At 48.2% G+C, this 16,416-nt stretch overlaps 1 protein-coding gene across 1 annotated transcript in view; it reads left to right on the top strand.

Moving 5' to 3' along the window:
• DCPS (decapping enzyme, scavenger) overlaps window positions 1-16,416 on the top strand; it is a 38,319-nt gene that overhangs the window by 9,700 nt on the left and 12,203 nt on the right. The window contains exon 3 of the mRNA XM_008688299.2: window positions 15,611-15,756. Within this exon, the coding sequence (XP_008686521.2) occupies window positions 15,611-15,756 (146 nt within the window). The remainder of the gene's footprint in view (window positions 1-15,610; window positions 15,757-16,416) is intronic.

The raw sequence follows: 16,416 nt of genomic DNA, 5'->3' as shown, positions 1-16,416 counted from the left end.
AGTAATGTGATTTTTAACTAGAACTATTCATCACAAATGCTTACGGAGCTTTCTCGAATACAGAATCTGGACCTACTGAATAGGTCTCTCTGTGGTAGAGCTAGGCCATTCATCAAAGTCATACAGTCACATGGTCAAGTCATCAAATAGTACTGAAAGGCTTATATACATGGCCAGGAACAGGCTTTTGTACCACTCTGCTCCACCCTGGTCCTGCTTTCCAGAAGCAACTACCATGAAGAGAATTTCTGGGGTTAGTGCTTCTGGTAGTTTACTCTAGACCTTTAACTGAAAAATAAGATAATGCAACTCCTTGATTTGTCACATTTTGACCTTCTTGGTCCCCCACAGTGGAGATAGAAAGGTTTAGCTCCTTTATACCTTTCTCACCCTCCCTCCCCTCTCCTTCCAATTTTTTATGTTTATGTTATTATTTTTAGGGTTTTTAAAAATTGCCTTTGGAATCCTAAATACAATGAAACCTTTAGCCCTTGATCCCTCTCCTTGGGTTTGACACTCTGTCAGTTAAGAATATCCGTCCGTGCCTCTAGCCTTTTCTTGTTTTGCTGTCTCCCAACTTCTCTGTCAGCCGTGCTTGTGTTTCACATTGTTATGGTATGTTCCGTTGCATGATTGTAATCAGGTCTTGTGTGCTTTGTCTGTATGTAGATTCTGAGCTGCCCACCAGTAAACAGCATTTACATTATGGTGGCCAGAGTAATGTGCACTGCACACTCAGGCAGAGTGCTGGGTTCTAGTTCCTCTCCCACCTGCCCAGTGCTTGAGGCCCCCATGTCCCTGGAAGGAGGATGCCTCTGATGTCAAATGCATGCTCTGTTCTCACATCCCATCAGTTCCTCCAAATCATGCTGCTTTTTAGCTCACTTCATACTTGAACCATTATTTTGTTTTTCCTTTTTCATAAAGTTTCTAGTTGCCTCTTTTTTTAAAATTGTGACTGAAAGAATCCTGAGCCTTTACTCTGTTTTTGAAATTATCCAGCCACTTAGCTTGATAATTCATTACATGATAAGTCCTTCCTTCCTGGAAATACTGTTTCCAGAAAGAACACTCTTTCCTGCTGCTCCAATCTGGACAGCTGATTCTTTAGGCATGCTGTATGGCTCTCAACTTGAGACTTTCTGTCACAGCTTTTCGGGGTTAGATCCACTGTTCTCTGGATTCGATGTCTCTCTTGTTTTAGTCTCTGACTTCGCTGAAGCACAGTCTTTAGTACTTCCTCAGAAAGAACACATGAAAGGTAAACCTTGAACCCTTTATTTTGCCCTCACTTTTGATTGATGGTTTGAATGAATACAGAATTTAAATTTCTTTCCCTCAAAACATTAAAGGCACTGATCTGTTGACTTCAGGCATCCATTGTTGTTAACAAGACATCCGATGACGGTTTAATTTTCATTTTCTTACAGTTAACTTGGTTTTTCATTTTCATTCTTTTTTTTTTTTTTTTTGCTTTATTAGTTTCCTTCTCTGGAAGCTTATCTTGGTATGCTTTTTATCTTAGATGTACTGAAATATTGTAAGGCTGTGTCAAGGTTCGATTTTTTTTTTCATTCATTGTACTCGGTACTTTTGGACCCTTTGATTTAAAGTCTTATGTCATTCTTCCGCTCTGTACATTTTTTCTGTTATTTCTTTGATAATTTCCTTCCCTCTGTTTCCTTTATTTCCTCTTACTGGAAACCCTATTAGGCATTAGTCTCCTAGAGTGATCCTGTGTATTGCTTCTGTTCTCCTACTTTTCCCATTTATGTCTTTTCTTTTTACAGTCCAGTAGATCGTTGTAACTTTATTTTCCAGACCTTTCTAGTGAAGGTTTTAATTTGGCAATCATATTTTTAATTTTCTTCCCACTGATGCTCTGTTTCATTTTCTTAGCATCTTGCTCTTGCTTTACAGGGTCCAAATTGACTTTCTCTGACACACTAATTAGAATTATTTAAAAAATTATCTCCTGACCCTTCCATGATCTCATTTCCTCTGGAATCTGGTTCTGGTTGTTTATTTTGGTCATTCTTTTTCAGGCTGCTGGTTTTCTCTTAACGTCTGGTGAATGTTAGCTCATATGTGTTTAAAAATGAAGAAGTGGGCTCATGGTCTAGTGAGCTGATGTGGGCTTTGTCCCCCACCCACTGGTAGGTCTATTTCCACAGCAGTCTTCCTGGATGAGTAGCCAGCCCAGTGCTGTGTGGATGGTGAGTGGGCCTTGTTGGCGCTGTTTGATTGGCACACTGGAGGCACCAACACCCACGCTGGACCCCTCACGCTCTCTTATCCACTATAGCTTGTGGGCTGCTTCTTTTTGTATGGCTGTGAGGCAAGAATGGTTTTTACCTTTTTAACGGGTTGTTTTTAAAAAACAGAAAAAACTAAGACGAATATGAAAGAGACAGCATGACCTACAACACCTAAAATATTTACTGTCACACGAGCTTTTTCCAGAAAAGCTTGCCTACCGCTACTCTAGTCCATGGTTTTCTGTCTTTGGAGGACGGCCCCCCTGTTTTCATCTGGCATTAAGTGCCTATCCCTGGGATGAGGGTATGGCATTGGATGGAACCAGTTGGTTCTAGATGTCCTTCAGTTGATCCCAACTTACAGCTTCGCTTCCCTTCCTCTGTACCTGGGTACTTGGAGCCAGCTAGGTATGTACTGTCACGCCAGAGGTCACATAAAGGATCAGCCCATTTGTGCTTAAAAAAAAGACCTTGGGGTGCCTGGGTGGTTCAGTCAGTTAAGTGTCTAAGCTTCAGCTCAAGTCATAATCGTAGGGTCCTGGGATTGAGCTCCATGTCGGGCTCCCTGCTCGGTGGGGAGCCCGTTTCTCCCTCTGCCCCTCCCCCCTCTTTGTGATCTCTCTCTCTTTCTTAAATAAATAAAATATTTTTTTAAAAAACGTTATGTAGCTATGTTCATATATATATAAACTCACTAAAGACTGGGATAGTAAACACCCAAATATTGTTAGTGTTATTTCAATGAAAAGTGTGGGGATTAGACTTCTGAATTATTTGAGAATTTATTCATGTGATGTTTGGATAGATATTTCTTAGGATGTTAACCTCATCACCAAAGAAAACAAAGAAGCAGATGATCAGATTATCCTGGATTGGTGCCTCTGCCTCTTTCCTTCACAGCCTGAATGACCCTTGTTTTGCGGGGCTTGTTAGTTCATCAGCAAGACTGCGTACCCCCAAGATACGTGGGCCCCAAACTGGTGAATTACGTCTGTCTACGGAGCTGCACCTGGGAGATGCTAATGGAGGGCAGAAGCTGTGGAGGGGTGCACACTGGGAGCGGGTGGGTTAGAGTCTGTGGAGGCGGCTGCTCCTGACATTAGCTGGGCTTTGAAATGGAGCCGGGGAAAAGGTGAGTGAACCCACGGGAACCTACTTCTTTGGTTTCATCACTTGAGGCCACCTAAAGATGGCAGATTTCCTTCCTTTTTTTTTTTTTTTTTTTTTAAGATTTTACTTATTTGAGAGAGAGAGAGAGAGAGAGAGATAACAACAGAGAGTACGGGCGGGGAGGAGAGGGAGAAGCAGACTCCCCACTGAGCAGGGACCCCCCCATACGGGACTCGATCCCAGGACCCTGGGATCATGACCTGAGCCAAAGGCAGACGCTCAACTGACTGAGCCACCCAGGTGTCCCAAGATGGCCGATTTCTGTCTACTTTTCTTCCTGGGTGCTTCGGAGCTCCTGACACCAGGGAGCCAAGCACCTTCTGGGACTTGGAGAAACGGTAGAGTAACAACAAGCAGACATTTCAAGATTGAAAGGCCCCTAACGCCTGGGTAAAATTCTTTACCCAGAATCTGGGTTCTTCCTTTCTCTTGGCAGTCTGATTGGCTCATGCTCTCCTTCCCCTGCCACCTCAGCTCAGGGACCCCTTGCACACTGCCTCCTGTGTCCCCATCGCCTCTCTCCAGCTGAGAGCAGAGGCCCTCTGTTCAGTTCTCCATTTAGACTCACGGCTGCCACGAAGCCGGGAGAAGTCACTGATTCAGAAGCGAGAAGTGAGTAGGTCCTGAGCTACTGAGATGTAGTCACCGCCACAAGACCGGTGTTCTCGTTCTCTCTCTCTCTCCCAGTTGGGGCAAGGTCCCAAGATTCTGTGGCAGTCTTGAGGCTCAAGTCAGCAGAAAAGTCAGCTTACTCAGGACCAGTGGGCGAAGGCGGATTTCCCACAGGATAGCTGGTTCCACTTCATTGCTTGGCTCCGACTGTGGCTGCCAGCCTGTGGCAGCCTGGTTCTCTTGTCCTCTTCTTATCCAGACTTCTTAGTGAGTGATAACCTGAAATTCTGGTAGTCCTGGGCCCCTCTCAGTGGGGGATATACCCTGTGCCTTTGATCTTCTGCCCCCTTCCGACCAGCGCACACAATATGGCAGTGACCATGGATGTTGTGCTGGGACCCGGTCCCTGTGCTCCTCTCTGAGTGAATAAGGAAATGCCTTTAGGCAGGAAGTTGAGAGAGGCGCCATGTTTTGGAACTCCTGAGTGTTCGGTCCAATAGCTTTTGTAGACTGGTCTGCTTAACCCCAGAATAGCTTCTTCCCGTGTGTGGGGATGTGGGGGTCTCTCAGCCCTAAGGGCAGGACTGTCAGTGCATGGCTCCGTTACCTCATTCGGTACCAGTTCTCAGTCCTGTTCAAGTGGAACTTTGTGGAGTGCTGTAAGCTGCACAGCCATTATCCAGCAGCATTTCCCATTCCTAACGGACCACCTCTGATACCACGTAACCAAAGGCTACCCCAGGCAGCCCTGGAGCAGCATCCAGAGTTGCCGAATTTGCTTGTGGGCCGTCGGGTCCTGCCGTACGCCCCTCCTCTCCCTCCCGGGCCTCGGAGACCTGAGGAGGAGGGAAGGAGCCTGTCAGATCCAGGGCCTGGCTAAAATCAGCAGCTGCCTCTCCTCTGCCTCTAATAGCATCTCTGAGCTGTCATGGAGACAGGTAATTAGTGGTTTGAAGGTTTGCTGTGGAGCAGCCAAAGCTTCCAGTAGGATCCTGACCACACCCTTCATCCCTGTTTATTTTTGATCTGGAAGTCTCTTCAGGCCTCCCCTTGAGTACTTGCAGCATCCCTGCAGTGCAGGACACGGACCGCCTCCTCTCCAGCCTCCGGCCTGCTCTCTGGCCACTGTGAGGCTGGGCTGAGGAGAGGGTCACCTCGTCAGGGGAGCTCCCCAAGAGGAGGGAAGAGATTGCAAGTCCCCAGGGGACCCTGCAGCCCCTCCCCCTTGCCAGCCCTTCTGTCCCGGTCCTTTGATGGAGCGCCCTGCCAGCCTCGGTCATCTGCCCCATCACTTGGGTGGCTCTGCTTGGCCCTTGTGGAAGGGAGGTGGGGTGGGCTTCACACGCAGATCATGCTTTGCTGTTGCTTCTCCCCGGCTCTCCTGAGCCCGCACATCTGGGTCAAATAAGTTGAAACTGGCTCATCATAATGAAAGGAGAGCAAAAGCCACAGACTGAGCCATAGAAATTACCTCATCGTGTAGAAGTCATCAGTAACGGCTGGAAAGCAGTCTTGTTTGAACATGTGTATGGGAAGGAGAGCAGACTGTCTGTGGTTTGCATTTTCATGTTTCATGTGCAGCAGCATTTTCCTGGGGATTTGGCTAAGCCAGCTTTGGCAGAGAGCAAGAAAGGCAGCTGCTCTTTCCTCTACATAGCCCTGCCTCCACCTCTGAAAGCAGTTGGGCTCTCGTGTCCAGGTGGAGGACAGGGGGTGAGTGTATTTCTTGGAGAAAGCCTTTCAGGAGACTCTTAAGGGTCTTATGAGGCAGAATGGAGCTGTCCTAGCTGTGGGCATGCCAGGCCGCCCGCCTAAGCTGCAAAGAGAAGGAATCTGTGTATAGGGCCACTGTTCATCTGGAATGCATTGGTGTGACCGTTCCTACAGCCAAAACACCCCTGTGGCCAAAACATCCCTGCGGCCCCAAGCCCCACAAGGGCTGCAAGACCACCACCTAGGTCTCCTCGGACCCCACCACAGGCGTCCTTCCCCGAGAGCCAGCACTGGCATCTTTGGTGGGGAGCAGTGGGGGACGCTACAGCACACATAAGTTGAAACAGCTGTTGTCCCTTAATTGTAAGCGGGATCGTCTTCCGTCCCTGTGTGTGCCCCACCAGAGCCTGTTCTAGCCCAGCATCTGGCTGCAGTGTACCCTGGTGATGAGTACCTCAGTGTGCCCCCAGAGCTGAGGGATGTGTGCCTCTGTCCCCCCCCTCCCCAGGAGGCACGGCAGAGCGCAGCGCTGTCATGGGGTCTCTGCACGCTCTGAGGTACCCCCAGACCTCCCAGTCTGCCGCCCCAATCTCTCTGGCACCTTATTTTGCCCTTTGGGTTTGCTGACAGCTGTTTACGTGTCTTTGGGAAGGGTTGGAACTAATGATGTTTCTCCTGTCTGATCAGGCTGCATTTGGAGAACCCGGCCGGCGGTAGTACAGGTTTCTTAGGGGAAGGTCTGAAAGAACGGCCCTGTGGCATGGGGAAAGCAGTGTTGCATAGAGGAGCCAGACCGGGTTAGATCTCAGCTCCACCCCTTACTGGCTGTGTGGCCTTGGGCAAATTACTTAACCTCTCTGGGGCTTATTTAAGGAGCGGCTTATTTTTCGGCTTTTGATATATTTGTTACGTAAGTGATCCACGTTTGTTTTGGAAAATGTAATAAATGTCCCCCCAAAATTAATTTAGAAGGTTACAATTATATATAACGCCACCACCCAGAGATAACCTTTCAACATCTTGGAATATGTCCTGAATTTGAGACTTTTTTCTGTGCATTCTCATGTGTATGCAGTTGTGCACGTGCACGTGCTCTTTGAAAAATAAAGTGGCATAATATATATTCTGTTCTGTAACCGTATGGTTAGGGCCTAGTATGTGTCGGGCTGTTTTAAGCATTGCACACACAGTATATAAAACAAAGGCTCTGCTCTCAAGGAGCTTACGTCCAGTTGGAGGAGATGAACCATAAAGAAACAAATAGGTCAAGTGGCAATAAACAGGTTAGAGGAAAAAGAAAGGGTTATGCAACATTATTACAGTATTACTAACTATGCTCCCTGTGCTGTATCTTTCCTTTCCGTGACTTATTTATTTTATAACTGGAATAAACTTCTGGTTTTTTTGGTTGTTGGTTTTGTGTTTTAGATTCCACATATAAATGAAATCATATAATATTTGTCTTCCTGTGACTGACTTATTTCACGTAGCACAATAACCTCTAGGTCCCTAGGTGTTGTCACAAGTGGCGAGATCTCGCTCTTTTTGCTGACTGAGTACTACTCCATTGTATATACATACCACATCTTCCTTATCCATTCATCAGTCGGTGGACACTTGGGCTGCTTCCTTCTCTTGGCTTTTGTAAATAATGCTGCCGTAAACATAGGGGTGCATAGGTCTTCTTGAATTAGTGTTTTCGTTTTCTTTGGATAAATACCCAGTATTTGTGGTGACAGATGGTGGTATGGTGACAGATGGTGACTACACTTATCTTGGGGAGTGTTAAGTAATATATAGAATTGTCAAATCGATATATTGTACACCTGAAACCAATACAGCATTGTATGGCAACTGTACTTCAATAAGACATTTTTTCTTTCTCCTTTTTTTTTTTTTTTTTTGTTAACATTGTATTTATCTACTTGAGGGGCACCTCGGTGGCTCAGTTGGTTAAGCGACTGCCTTCGGCTTGGGTCATGATGCCGGGGTCCTGGGATTGAGCCCTGTGTCAGGCACCCTGCTCGGCAGGGGAGTCTGCTCCTCCCCCTTCCCCTGCTCATGCTCTCTCCTGCTCACTCAGTCTCTCTCTTTCAAATAAATAAATAAAATCTTTATAAAAAAAAGATTTTATTTATCTACTTGAGAGAGAGCACAAGCTGGGGGAGAGAGAGAGAGGGAGAAGCAGGCTTCCCACTGGGGCTTAACCCCAGGACCTTGAGATCATGACCTGAGCTGAAGTCAGACACTTAACCAACTAAGCCACCCCGGCACGCCCTTGATAATACATTTTTTTTAAAATAAAGCATTATAAGGGAGACAGAAGGAGAGGGACATGGGCTTCCAGTTAAAAGGGGGCATTTTGCCCATCCACTTCCTCTAAAACCCTCACTAAAAATGACATTAAAGGAATTACCTTACAAAAAATTATGCCGTTGAGACTAGAGAAGGAAGAGGAGACAAGCCTAGGAAATGACCGGGGGAGGAGTGACAGACCCAGCGGATGTGCGGGAGGGAACCTGAGCTGGCAGGTCCCATAAATCCTGTCCCACTGCACACAACTGGTCGCTGCTGCTCTTAGAGATCCAGCCTCTGGAGAGGTTCAAACAGGGTCTAGAGATTCTAGGTGCGGCGGAGGGGGGCTCAGGGTACTGAAAAGTGGAGGGTTAAGTGGAAGTTTACGTAGTCAGTGGTAGATCACCCCGTGCCCTCTCCCGCCAGCTGCTTCTCCTCCTTGTCTCTCAGGATGCTGTCAGCCAGACTTACACCTCCATGTATGATACTGGGAGAGTCATGCGTGGAGAATCTGACCAGCTCGAGAGAGAAGACGAACTCTTGGGGGTTCTGTCATGCAAGGGCATAGCCCGATCATCCTAAAATGAAGCTCCAGGTGAACACATCTATGTCCACAGAATTTCCCATCGGCTTTTTCATGCTCTGCCCTCAAATATGAGTGAGTGGACAGGCAAGGTGACCAGACTTGAGTAAAGTGCCCTGTCTATTGATAAAGAAAGGAAAGAAAAGAAAAGAACTAGGAAGAAACAAAAACCATGCAGGGAGAGGAAATGTGCAAAAACTGCCATTAATGTCCAAGACAGACCATGGTCTATTAGATGCATAAGAGTAAGATGCTGTCCATGAGGAATTTTCTAACAGCTCTTAGAAATTAAATATGTAGCAGAAATGAAAACTTTCATAGAAGAGAAGAAGAAGTTGAAGAAAACTTACTCAAAAGCAGAGCAGCCAGCAGAACATGAGGAGAGAAAAGAAAAGTGGAAGTAGAAGATGGATGTCCCAGTAGGTGTTCCAGAAAGACAGGGGCGAGGTGGGGGGAAGTAGGGAAGAAAATGACCAAAGAAATAAGATTGTTTCCCAGGACTGAAGAACGTGATTTTTGAGATTGAAAGGGCTCAACAGTTAACCCAGTTCAAGGGATAAGTAGAAACCACTCCAGGACCCATCAAGTTGATTGGGACATTGAGGACAACAAGAAAACAGGTCAGTACAAAGGACTGCGGATCAGAATGACCTCAGGCTTCTCATCAGCAGCATCACAATCTAGAAGATCATGGAGCTTTCAGATTTTGAGGGTCATCGCTTTCCATCGTAGAATTCTTTTACCAAGCTCTTAATTACATATGACGGTAGAATAAAGACATTTTCAGGTGTTCTAGGTCTCTAAATTTTTCTCCCTTGTACCCTAGCTCTGGAAGCAACTTGACTTTCTGCTTTAGCTTGCCTCGATGTGTGGTCCCGGGACCAGGACCAGCGGCAGCCGCTACACATGGAACTTCTTAAAAAGGTGGTTCTGATGTACCGTGAAGTTTGAGAACCACTGCTTTAGTAAATAAAGATGCAGACAGGAAAGAGCGAGACAGTGGACCCAGGAAGCAAAGTAGGGGAGGCAGCCCCAGGATGGTGGTGCACGGAGGTCCCAGGGCACAGCTCCGCACAGCACCTGTTGGAGCGAGTCAGGGGCTCCGGGAGGATACGTTGCTTGTGTTCCTCCTTAGTTTTAACATTAAAAGGAGATTTATATAAACAAAAAGTGGATGGAATTAGTGACAAGTTCACAGAAAAGTGAGCAAATAAAAGACTAACTGCTAACTCCGTATATTGTGCTAAAAAGGAAAAACAGTCCTAGTATTCAGTGGTGCACAGCGTGTAAATCATCACTGTAGTGTTGACGTTGAATACGGACTTATCCACAATTGTAATATAGTTGTTTTGTGAGGACCGGGTTGGGGGGAGTATGTGCGCACACGCGTGTGTGGACATGCTGGTAAAAAAGCTAAATCCTTATCTTCCATAATGGGAAGTTAATAAGTAATAGTAAAAGTGAAAAGGGGGAACAACAACAACAAAAATATGTGTAATTGAGAAGCGTGGAAGTACACAAGCAAAGAAATGGCAAGAAGAATTGAAAGTGGTGTGTGGGGAAGAGCAGGAAGCTTAAAACCAAACTTCACATGACCCTAACCTATGCACCAGCCCTCCTTGAATTAAAAGTAAAAAAGCTTAAAAAAGCATGAGAGGCGGGGAGTCTTTATAAGGAGGATCAGGGAAGTCCTTTTAATGTATAATTGTCCCTTGAGCAGTGCCGGGGTGAGGGGTGCTGATCCCCCATGCCGTTGAAAATCCACTCCCCCCTAAATTAACTCTCCGCTAAAACTCCCCCAGAACTGTACTACTCTCCCCAAACTTAACCCCTCATGGAGTTGAAAATCCACACATAACTTTCAACTCCCCTAAAACTTGATAGCTTCCTGTTGACTGGAAGCCTTGCTGGTGGCATGAGCCATTGATTAACACGTAGTTTGTACGTTGTATGTATCCTCTCCCGTATTCTTACAATGAAATAAGCTGGACAGAAGACAGTGTTATTAAGAAAATCATAACGAAGACAATATACACTTACATTAGGCCAGTACCTTATTGTATTTTTATCGACAAACCTCTGTGTAAGTGAACCCATGCAGTTCAAACCCGTGCCATTCAAGGTTCAGCTGTATCGTATTGTGAATATGATGAGAGATGGATTTTTGAAAGGTTTGACATTGTTCCAAGCTGTTTTTGTTGTGTGTGTGTGTTTTAAGAATACCATAGGAGGGCAGGAGTGGGGTGTTCCTTGCTGTTTCTCTAGCCACAGGGAAAAATTGGGTGGGGAAGGTGCCAGATCCTGCTCACCTTGGATGGGTGGCCCGCTTAAGTCAGTTTGCTGAGTGGAGGTCAGCAGAGGGCACCAGGAAGGTCGTCAAGCCTCATCGGCTGACCCACGGGGTTGGCACCTGGTCCTGAGCCAGACGGAGCTATGGGAACGAGGGCGCCACAGGTTCTTTCTTTGTGAAACGGGGATTGTAATAATATCCACCTCACATTGGTCGTAGGGACTGAATGAGTTAATATACGCATAGGGCTTAGTACAGTGCCTGGTATATCTGTCGGCGGTTAGCTCTGAGGGTCCGGAGGGTATCAACACCCTTTTTTTTTTTAACTTTATTTTGAAAAAAATTTTTCAACCCTACAGAAAAGTTGTAAGAATGGTACAAAGAACTCCCTCCTAAAAGCCTTATAGTTCGAACGCCTGGGTGGCTCAGTCGGTTAAGCGTCTGCCTTCAGTTCGGGTCATGATCCCAGGGTCCTGGGCTCCTTGCCCAGTGGGGAATCTGCTTCTCCCTCTGCCTGCAGCTCCCCCTGCTTGTGCTTGTTTGCGCACTCTCTTTCTGACAAATAAATAGATAAAATCTTAAAAAAAAAAAAAAAAAAGCCCTACTGTTAACATTTTGCCACATTTGCCTTTTCTCTCTCCACATATACATATAATATTTCGTTACTACTGTTATTACTGAAAAGTAAGTTGCAGACATCATACCCTTCCTTGCAAAGCGCTGCAGTGTGTGTTTCCTAGGAACCAGAGTAAAGTGATCAATTTTCGGAAATTTCACATTTATACAAAGCTAGTTTGTAATGTCAAGACCGTTATTGTTCCGATACCATCTTTCCAGCACGACTCCCCTCCCTCGTCCAGGATCCAGTCCAGTCTATAGCGTCCTTTAATGCAGAGCAGTCCTTCTGTCTTTGTTTTCTCTGACTTTGACCCTTTTGGAGGGTTGTAAGGCCGCTTGTATAGAATGTCCCTGGATTGGGGCTGGCTGACACTTCCTTGTGATTAGATTCAGAGCACGCATTTTTGGCTAGAGTAGCATGGCACATCCCTCCAGAGGCATTTGATGTCGGTGTGTCCCATTTGGAGTGATGTTAACTCTGGTCACCTGGTCCCTTTGTCATTAATAAGTAATCTATGGAGAGGTATTTTTGAGGTGTGGACACCTGTTCCCCAACATATTTTACCTGGTGGTTTGAGCATTTGGGGGCATTAACACTTGACCAAAATTCTCATGAGGTTCACTCGCAGGTCAGCATCTTGAGTTGGCATTTAGGTAGGCACCAGTGTTTGCTTTTACCTGCCAATGAGAAACTTAGCATTGGAAGACATATTGATTTTTATCCGAGAGATTTTATTCAGCATTGGTTCAAAATTGCCCTTCCTGGGTTTAATGTCTAAAAGGCCAGATTCATTTATCCATTTGTTCTGTATTTGTTGAGTGCCTTCTGTAGGCCAAGTGCTATTCCAGGTGCTGGGGATAAAATTGATTTTAAAACTTTTTTTTAAAGATTTTTATTTATTTATTAGAGAGAGCATGAGCGGGAGTGGGAGGCAGAGGAAGAAGCAGGCTCCCGGCTGAGCATGGAGCCTGATGCAGGACTCGATCCCAGGAGTCTGAGATCATGAGCTGAGCTGAAGGCAGACGCTTAACCAACTGAGCCACCCAGGGGCCCCTAAAAAGCTTTTTAAAGGTAGAGAAAAACCCTTGTCCTCCTGGAAGGTACATTCTAATGGGGGAATCAGACAATAAATCTCTACTCTGTTGTCAGGTAGGGAGGAGTGAGGAAAAAGCAAGCCAGCGAGCAAGACAGGCAGCGACGCAGGAAGAGGAGTTTCTTAAGCTGGGCTGTCGGAGAGCTGTGCTGTTGACTCAGGTCGGGAGGCCTGCCGGGCAGTGGGAGCAGCTAGTCAGAGGTCTAGAGATGGGATGTGAGTTAGTGGGACTGACTGTAAGAAGGTCCATGTGGCTCAGGCAGAGACATCAAGGGGGAGATGGTGGTCAGTGAGCTTGGAGAGGGCTGGGGCAAGGTGGCCCAGGGTTGTGTAGACCATGCAGGAAGCCAGGGGAGTGGTCCAGGTTTGAGGGGGGCAGCGCCTCAGGAGGCACGGAAGCCAGCCCTCACCCCTGATGCCAGTGTGTGAGGCTGCCCTGCCCCTGCCCTCGACTTCTGATGGTGGTCTGACACAGACTGGATGCTGAGGAGTAGATTGGCTTTCGGGGGCCCAGGGTCCACCAGTGGGGCTTCTGCATCCAGGCCGGAGTTTCTCAGAAAAGGAAGAAAGATGACAGGAAGTGAGCATTTGGAAACTGTGTTTTTGTGTTTTCCCTGCCACTGAGAGGGAAGGCAGGAGGGGGCTGGCCTGGGGAGGCCCTTGCTTCCCAGCACCCTGGGTGGCTGGGCAGTCTTTGACAAGTCTTGGCAGACGGGCATGCACGCGGGCCCCGTGGCTTTCTGATCTGGAACAGCCAGGGAGCCCAAGGCCGTGAGCCCAGGGCTGTGTGTTCTTGGCCAGCGGGACAGGCTGTTCTCCAGTGTGCACGCTGCCTTTGTCCCCAGCCTTCTCCCCCATAGCGAGGGAGCGCCATCGCTCACAGCTTTGCCAGCCCGGGCTACCAGAGTAACCGCAAACACAACAACAACGAGAGCTAGCATGCGAAGAGCACGTTTCTGTGTGGGGGGCACTTTCTAAAGGCTTCCCATCTACTGCTCACTGACTTCTCGCCGTGTCCAGGTCACGTAGCTGCAAAGTGCAGATTTGAACCCAGGCTGACTGGCAGCAGAATCTGTTCTTCTCTGCCCAGCCGTACTTTGATAAGGGATTTATCTAGAGCCCGCTGCAAGTCAGGGTGATGCCAGTGGGTCTGTTGGTGGCGTTCTCTTGCCTCTTGAGTTCTTGGCGCACTTGACCACTAGCCTGTCACCCAGGGCTCTTAGGGAGCGAGGAGGGAGGATCTCTTTGCTGCTGCCCAGAGGGTTGTGAGGAGGCCTCTGTGACCCTTTTAGGGTCAGACCCAGAGATTCCCAGGAAGTGGGGTGACAGGGTGCCTCCAGTGGTCCAGATAATGTGTTTTATTTAATGTTGGTGACAACTCCATGGGACAGATTTTATTCACTCTTTAACAGATGAGGAAACCGGGGACTCTGAGGGGTTATATGCCCAAGGTCACACAGGAAGGGGAGAGCGTCCTGTCAGCTCACGTCCAGAGCTTGTGTCTTTGCGCTGTGCTGCTCTGCCGCCCAGAGCCGATGGACCAGGGCCTTTGAACCTTCCCGAAGTTGTTTGCCTGGTGTAGCACCTCGGGCCTTCTCCACTGGGCTGTTGGAGTAATATGGGGCCAGCAGGCAGGTGGTGGAAGAGCCCCAGCTTTAGGGGAAGGAGACCCCAGGTCCAGTGTGGCCTCTGCCACACCTCACGGCATGACATCGGGTGTGTCCTGACTCCTGTGAACCCTTTCGTTCACCTGTGAAATGGGGATTCGAGGCACCTACATCCTTAGACCAAGTACGAAAGTAGAGGTTGGTGGTTCTTAGCTGGGCCTGCAGGTTTGTAGGTGAATGCGGGAATTTCCAGGAGTGTTAAAGTGTGCCTGCCGGGCTTTCCTGGGGTTTTAGAATACCATTTTCCTTTCCTGCTCTTAACATCTATGTTGAAGCACTACGTATGAAGAATGATAACAGTTGTAGCAGATGTTATTAGAAACAGGGAAAAGGATTTAACCAAAACCAGGTGGTGTTGGACCAGGACCCTAGCCTAGAGTCTGTTTGGGGAAAACTACAAGATTTCCTGTTGATGCAAACAGCGGTTCTCAACTGGGGGCGATTTCGTCCCCCCAGGGGACACTTGGCAATGTCTGGAGGCGTTTTTGGTTGTCACAGCTGGAAAGAGGGTTTTACTAACATCCTGGTAGAAGCCTGCAATCCTGCTAATAAACATCTTCAATGCACGGGACAGCCCCTCCGACAAAGAAGTATCTGGGCCAAAATGTCAGTGGTGCCAAGGTTGAGACGGGCGATTAAAAATAGCCAGCACTGACACTGTATTTGCTTTGGGTCAGACGTTGTTCTAAGTGCTTCACAGGTATTAACTTGTTTAATCCTCCCAGCTCTGGGGCATCAGGAGCTATTGTTATCCTCAGTTGACAGACTGGGAAGTCAGGGCTTGGAAAGGTTAAAGAACTGGGCCGGGGTCAGAGTGCCAAGGAAGGAACAGGCAGAGCCAGGACTCGAACTCACAGAGTCCAGTTCTGGAGTCCGTGCCTTTACCCACTGTGATGTGCCCCGCTGAGCTACGCCCCACTGCTTTGCAGGAGGGGAGGCCACTTACCTTTAAGTCAGATTTTCAGCTTTGGGTCCAAAAAGCCACATACGAAGAAATTTGTTATGTGACAAGTGTCCAAAACCTTTCATTCCTGTGCCAAGAACATAGAGAGGGAAGGGCCCAGTGACCTACCAGCGAAAACCCTGTGACTAACAGATGCTGAGTGTGATTCACCTCATGAGTTGCCCAGCATGAGGCGCGTCGTGGGAGGGGATTCCAGGTGACTGTAACCTCTTAGTCTTTGGCTCCGTTCACTGGGGACTCAGAGATGGGCTTGGGGTCACCACGCTGTGCTGGGGACCAGAGTGCGACAGGCCTGTGCAGAGAGCACGCCTAACGTTGCGGTCCCGGGCTGTGTTTGTCATTGCAGACGTAAAGACCACCGTGGTTTACCCCGCCACAGAGAAGCACCTGCAGAAGTACCTGCGCCAGGACCTCCGCCTGGTCCGGGAGACGGGAAGCGATTACAAGAACATCACCTTACCCCACCTGGAGTCCCAGAGCCTCAGCATCCAGGTGACTGGCCCAGGGGATACGGACACGGAGTGCTCCCTGTGGCCGGTGGATCTCTCTCGGGGCTCTGTCAGGGGCCAGGTTTGGGGTCGAGCAGAGAGCCCAGTGGAAAGCTTGCCCTCGTGGGGCTTATGTACTTCCTGGGGCAGGGGTCAGCACACAAATGTGGAAGTAACTGTCAAGATGGGAGAGATTGAGTGGCCCAGGGGGAGCTCTGGGCTGAGGTGGTCACTCTTTTATCCAGGGTGGTCAGAGAAGGCTTCACTGAGAAGGGAATTGACCCTGGTCGTGGGCGTGCCACTGAGGCTCTGTGGGCCTCTCAGAGCAGCCCCTAGGCTTTTGAGGAATTTGTGTCTCCAGCAGCACCGATGCCGTCTCAGAGGGGCTCTGCCCTCACCTGGATCGGTGAATGGGTCAAGACCGATGCCAGGGTCTCCCCCCTACCCTAGTCGAGACTTTTATTCCCAGTTCCGCCTCTGGGAGTCAAAGCCCAGAGTAGAGACTTCATTCACTCGTTCCCCTTGCATTCGCTCCCCAGAGGGCAGGGTCCTGATGGCCCCGGCGGCTCAGTGCAGGACTCTTCGCTCAGGGGCTAATGTGAGGTTTGGCAGTGTCTTCAGCCACTAGAGTAGATGCAAGGCCACTTAGCTTAGAGATCCCGAC

Source organism: Ursus maritimus, unplaced genomic scaffold (genome assembly GCF_017311325.1).
Source record: "Ursus maritimus isolate PB19 unplaced genomic scaffold, ASM1731132v1 scaffold_16, whole genome shotgun sequence".
NCBI classification, from domain to species: domain Eukaryota; kingdom Metazoa; phylum Chordata; class Mammalia; order Carnivora; family Ursidae; genus Ursus; species Ursus maritimus.
The sequence above is the reverse complement of the archived record's forward strand: the minus strand, read 5'-3'. Positions and strand labels throughout refer to the sequence as shown.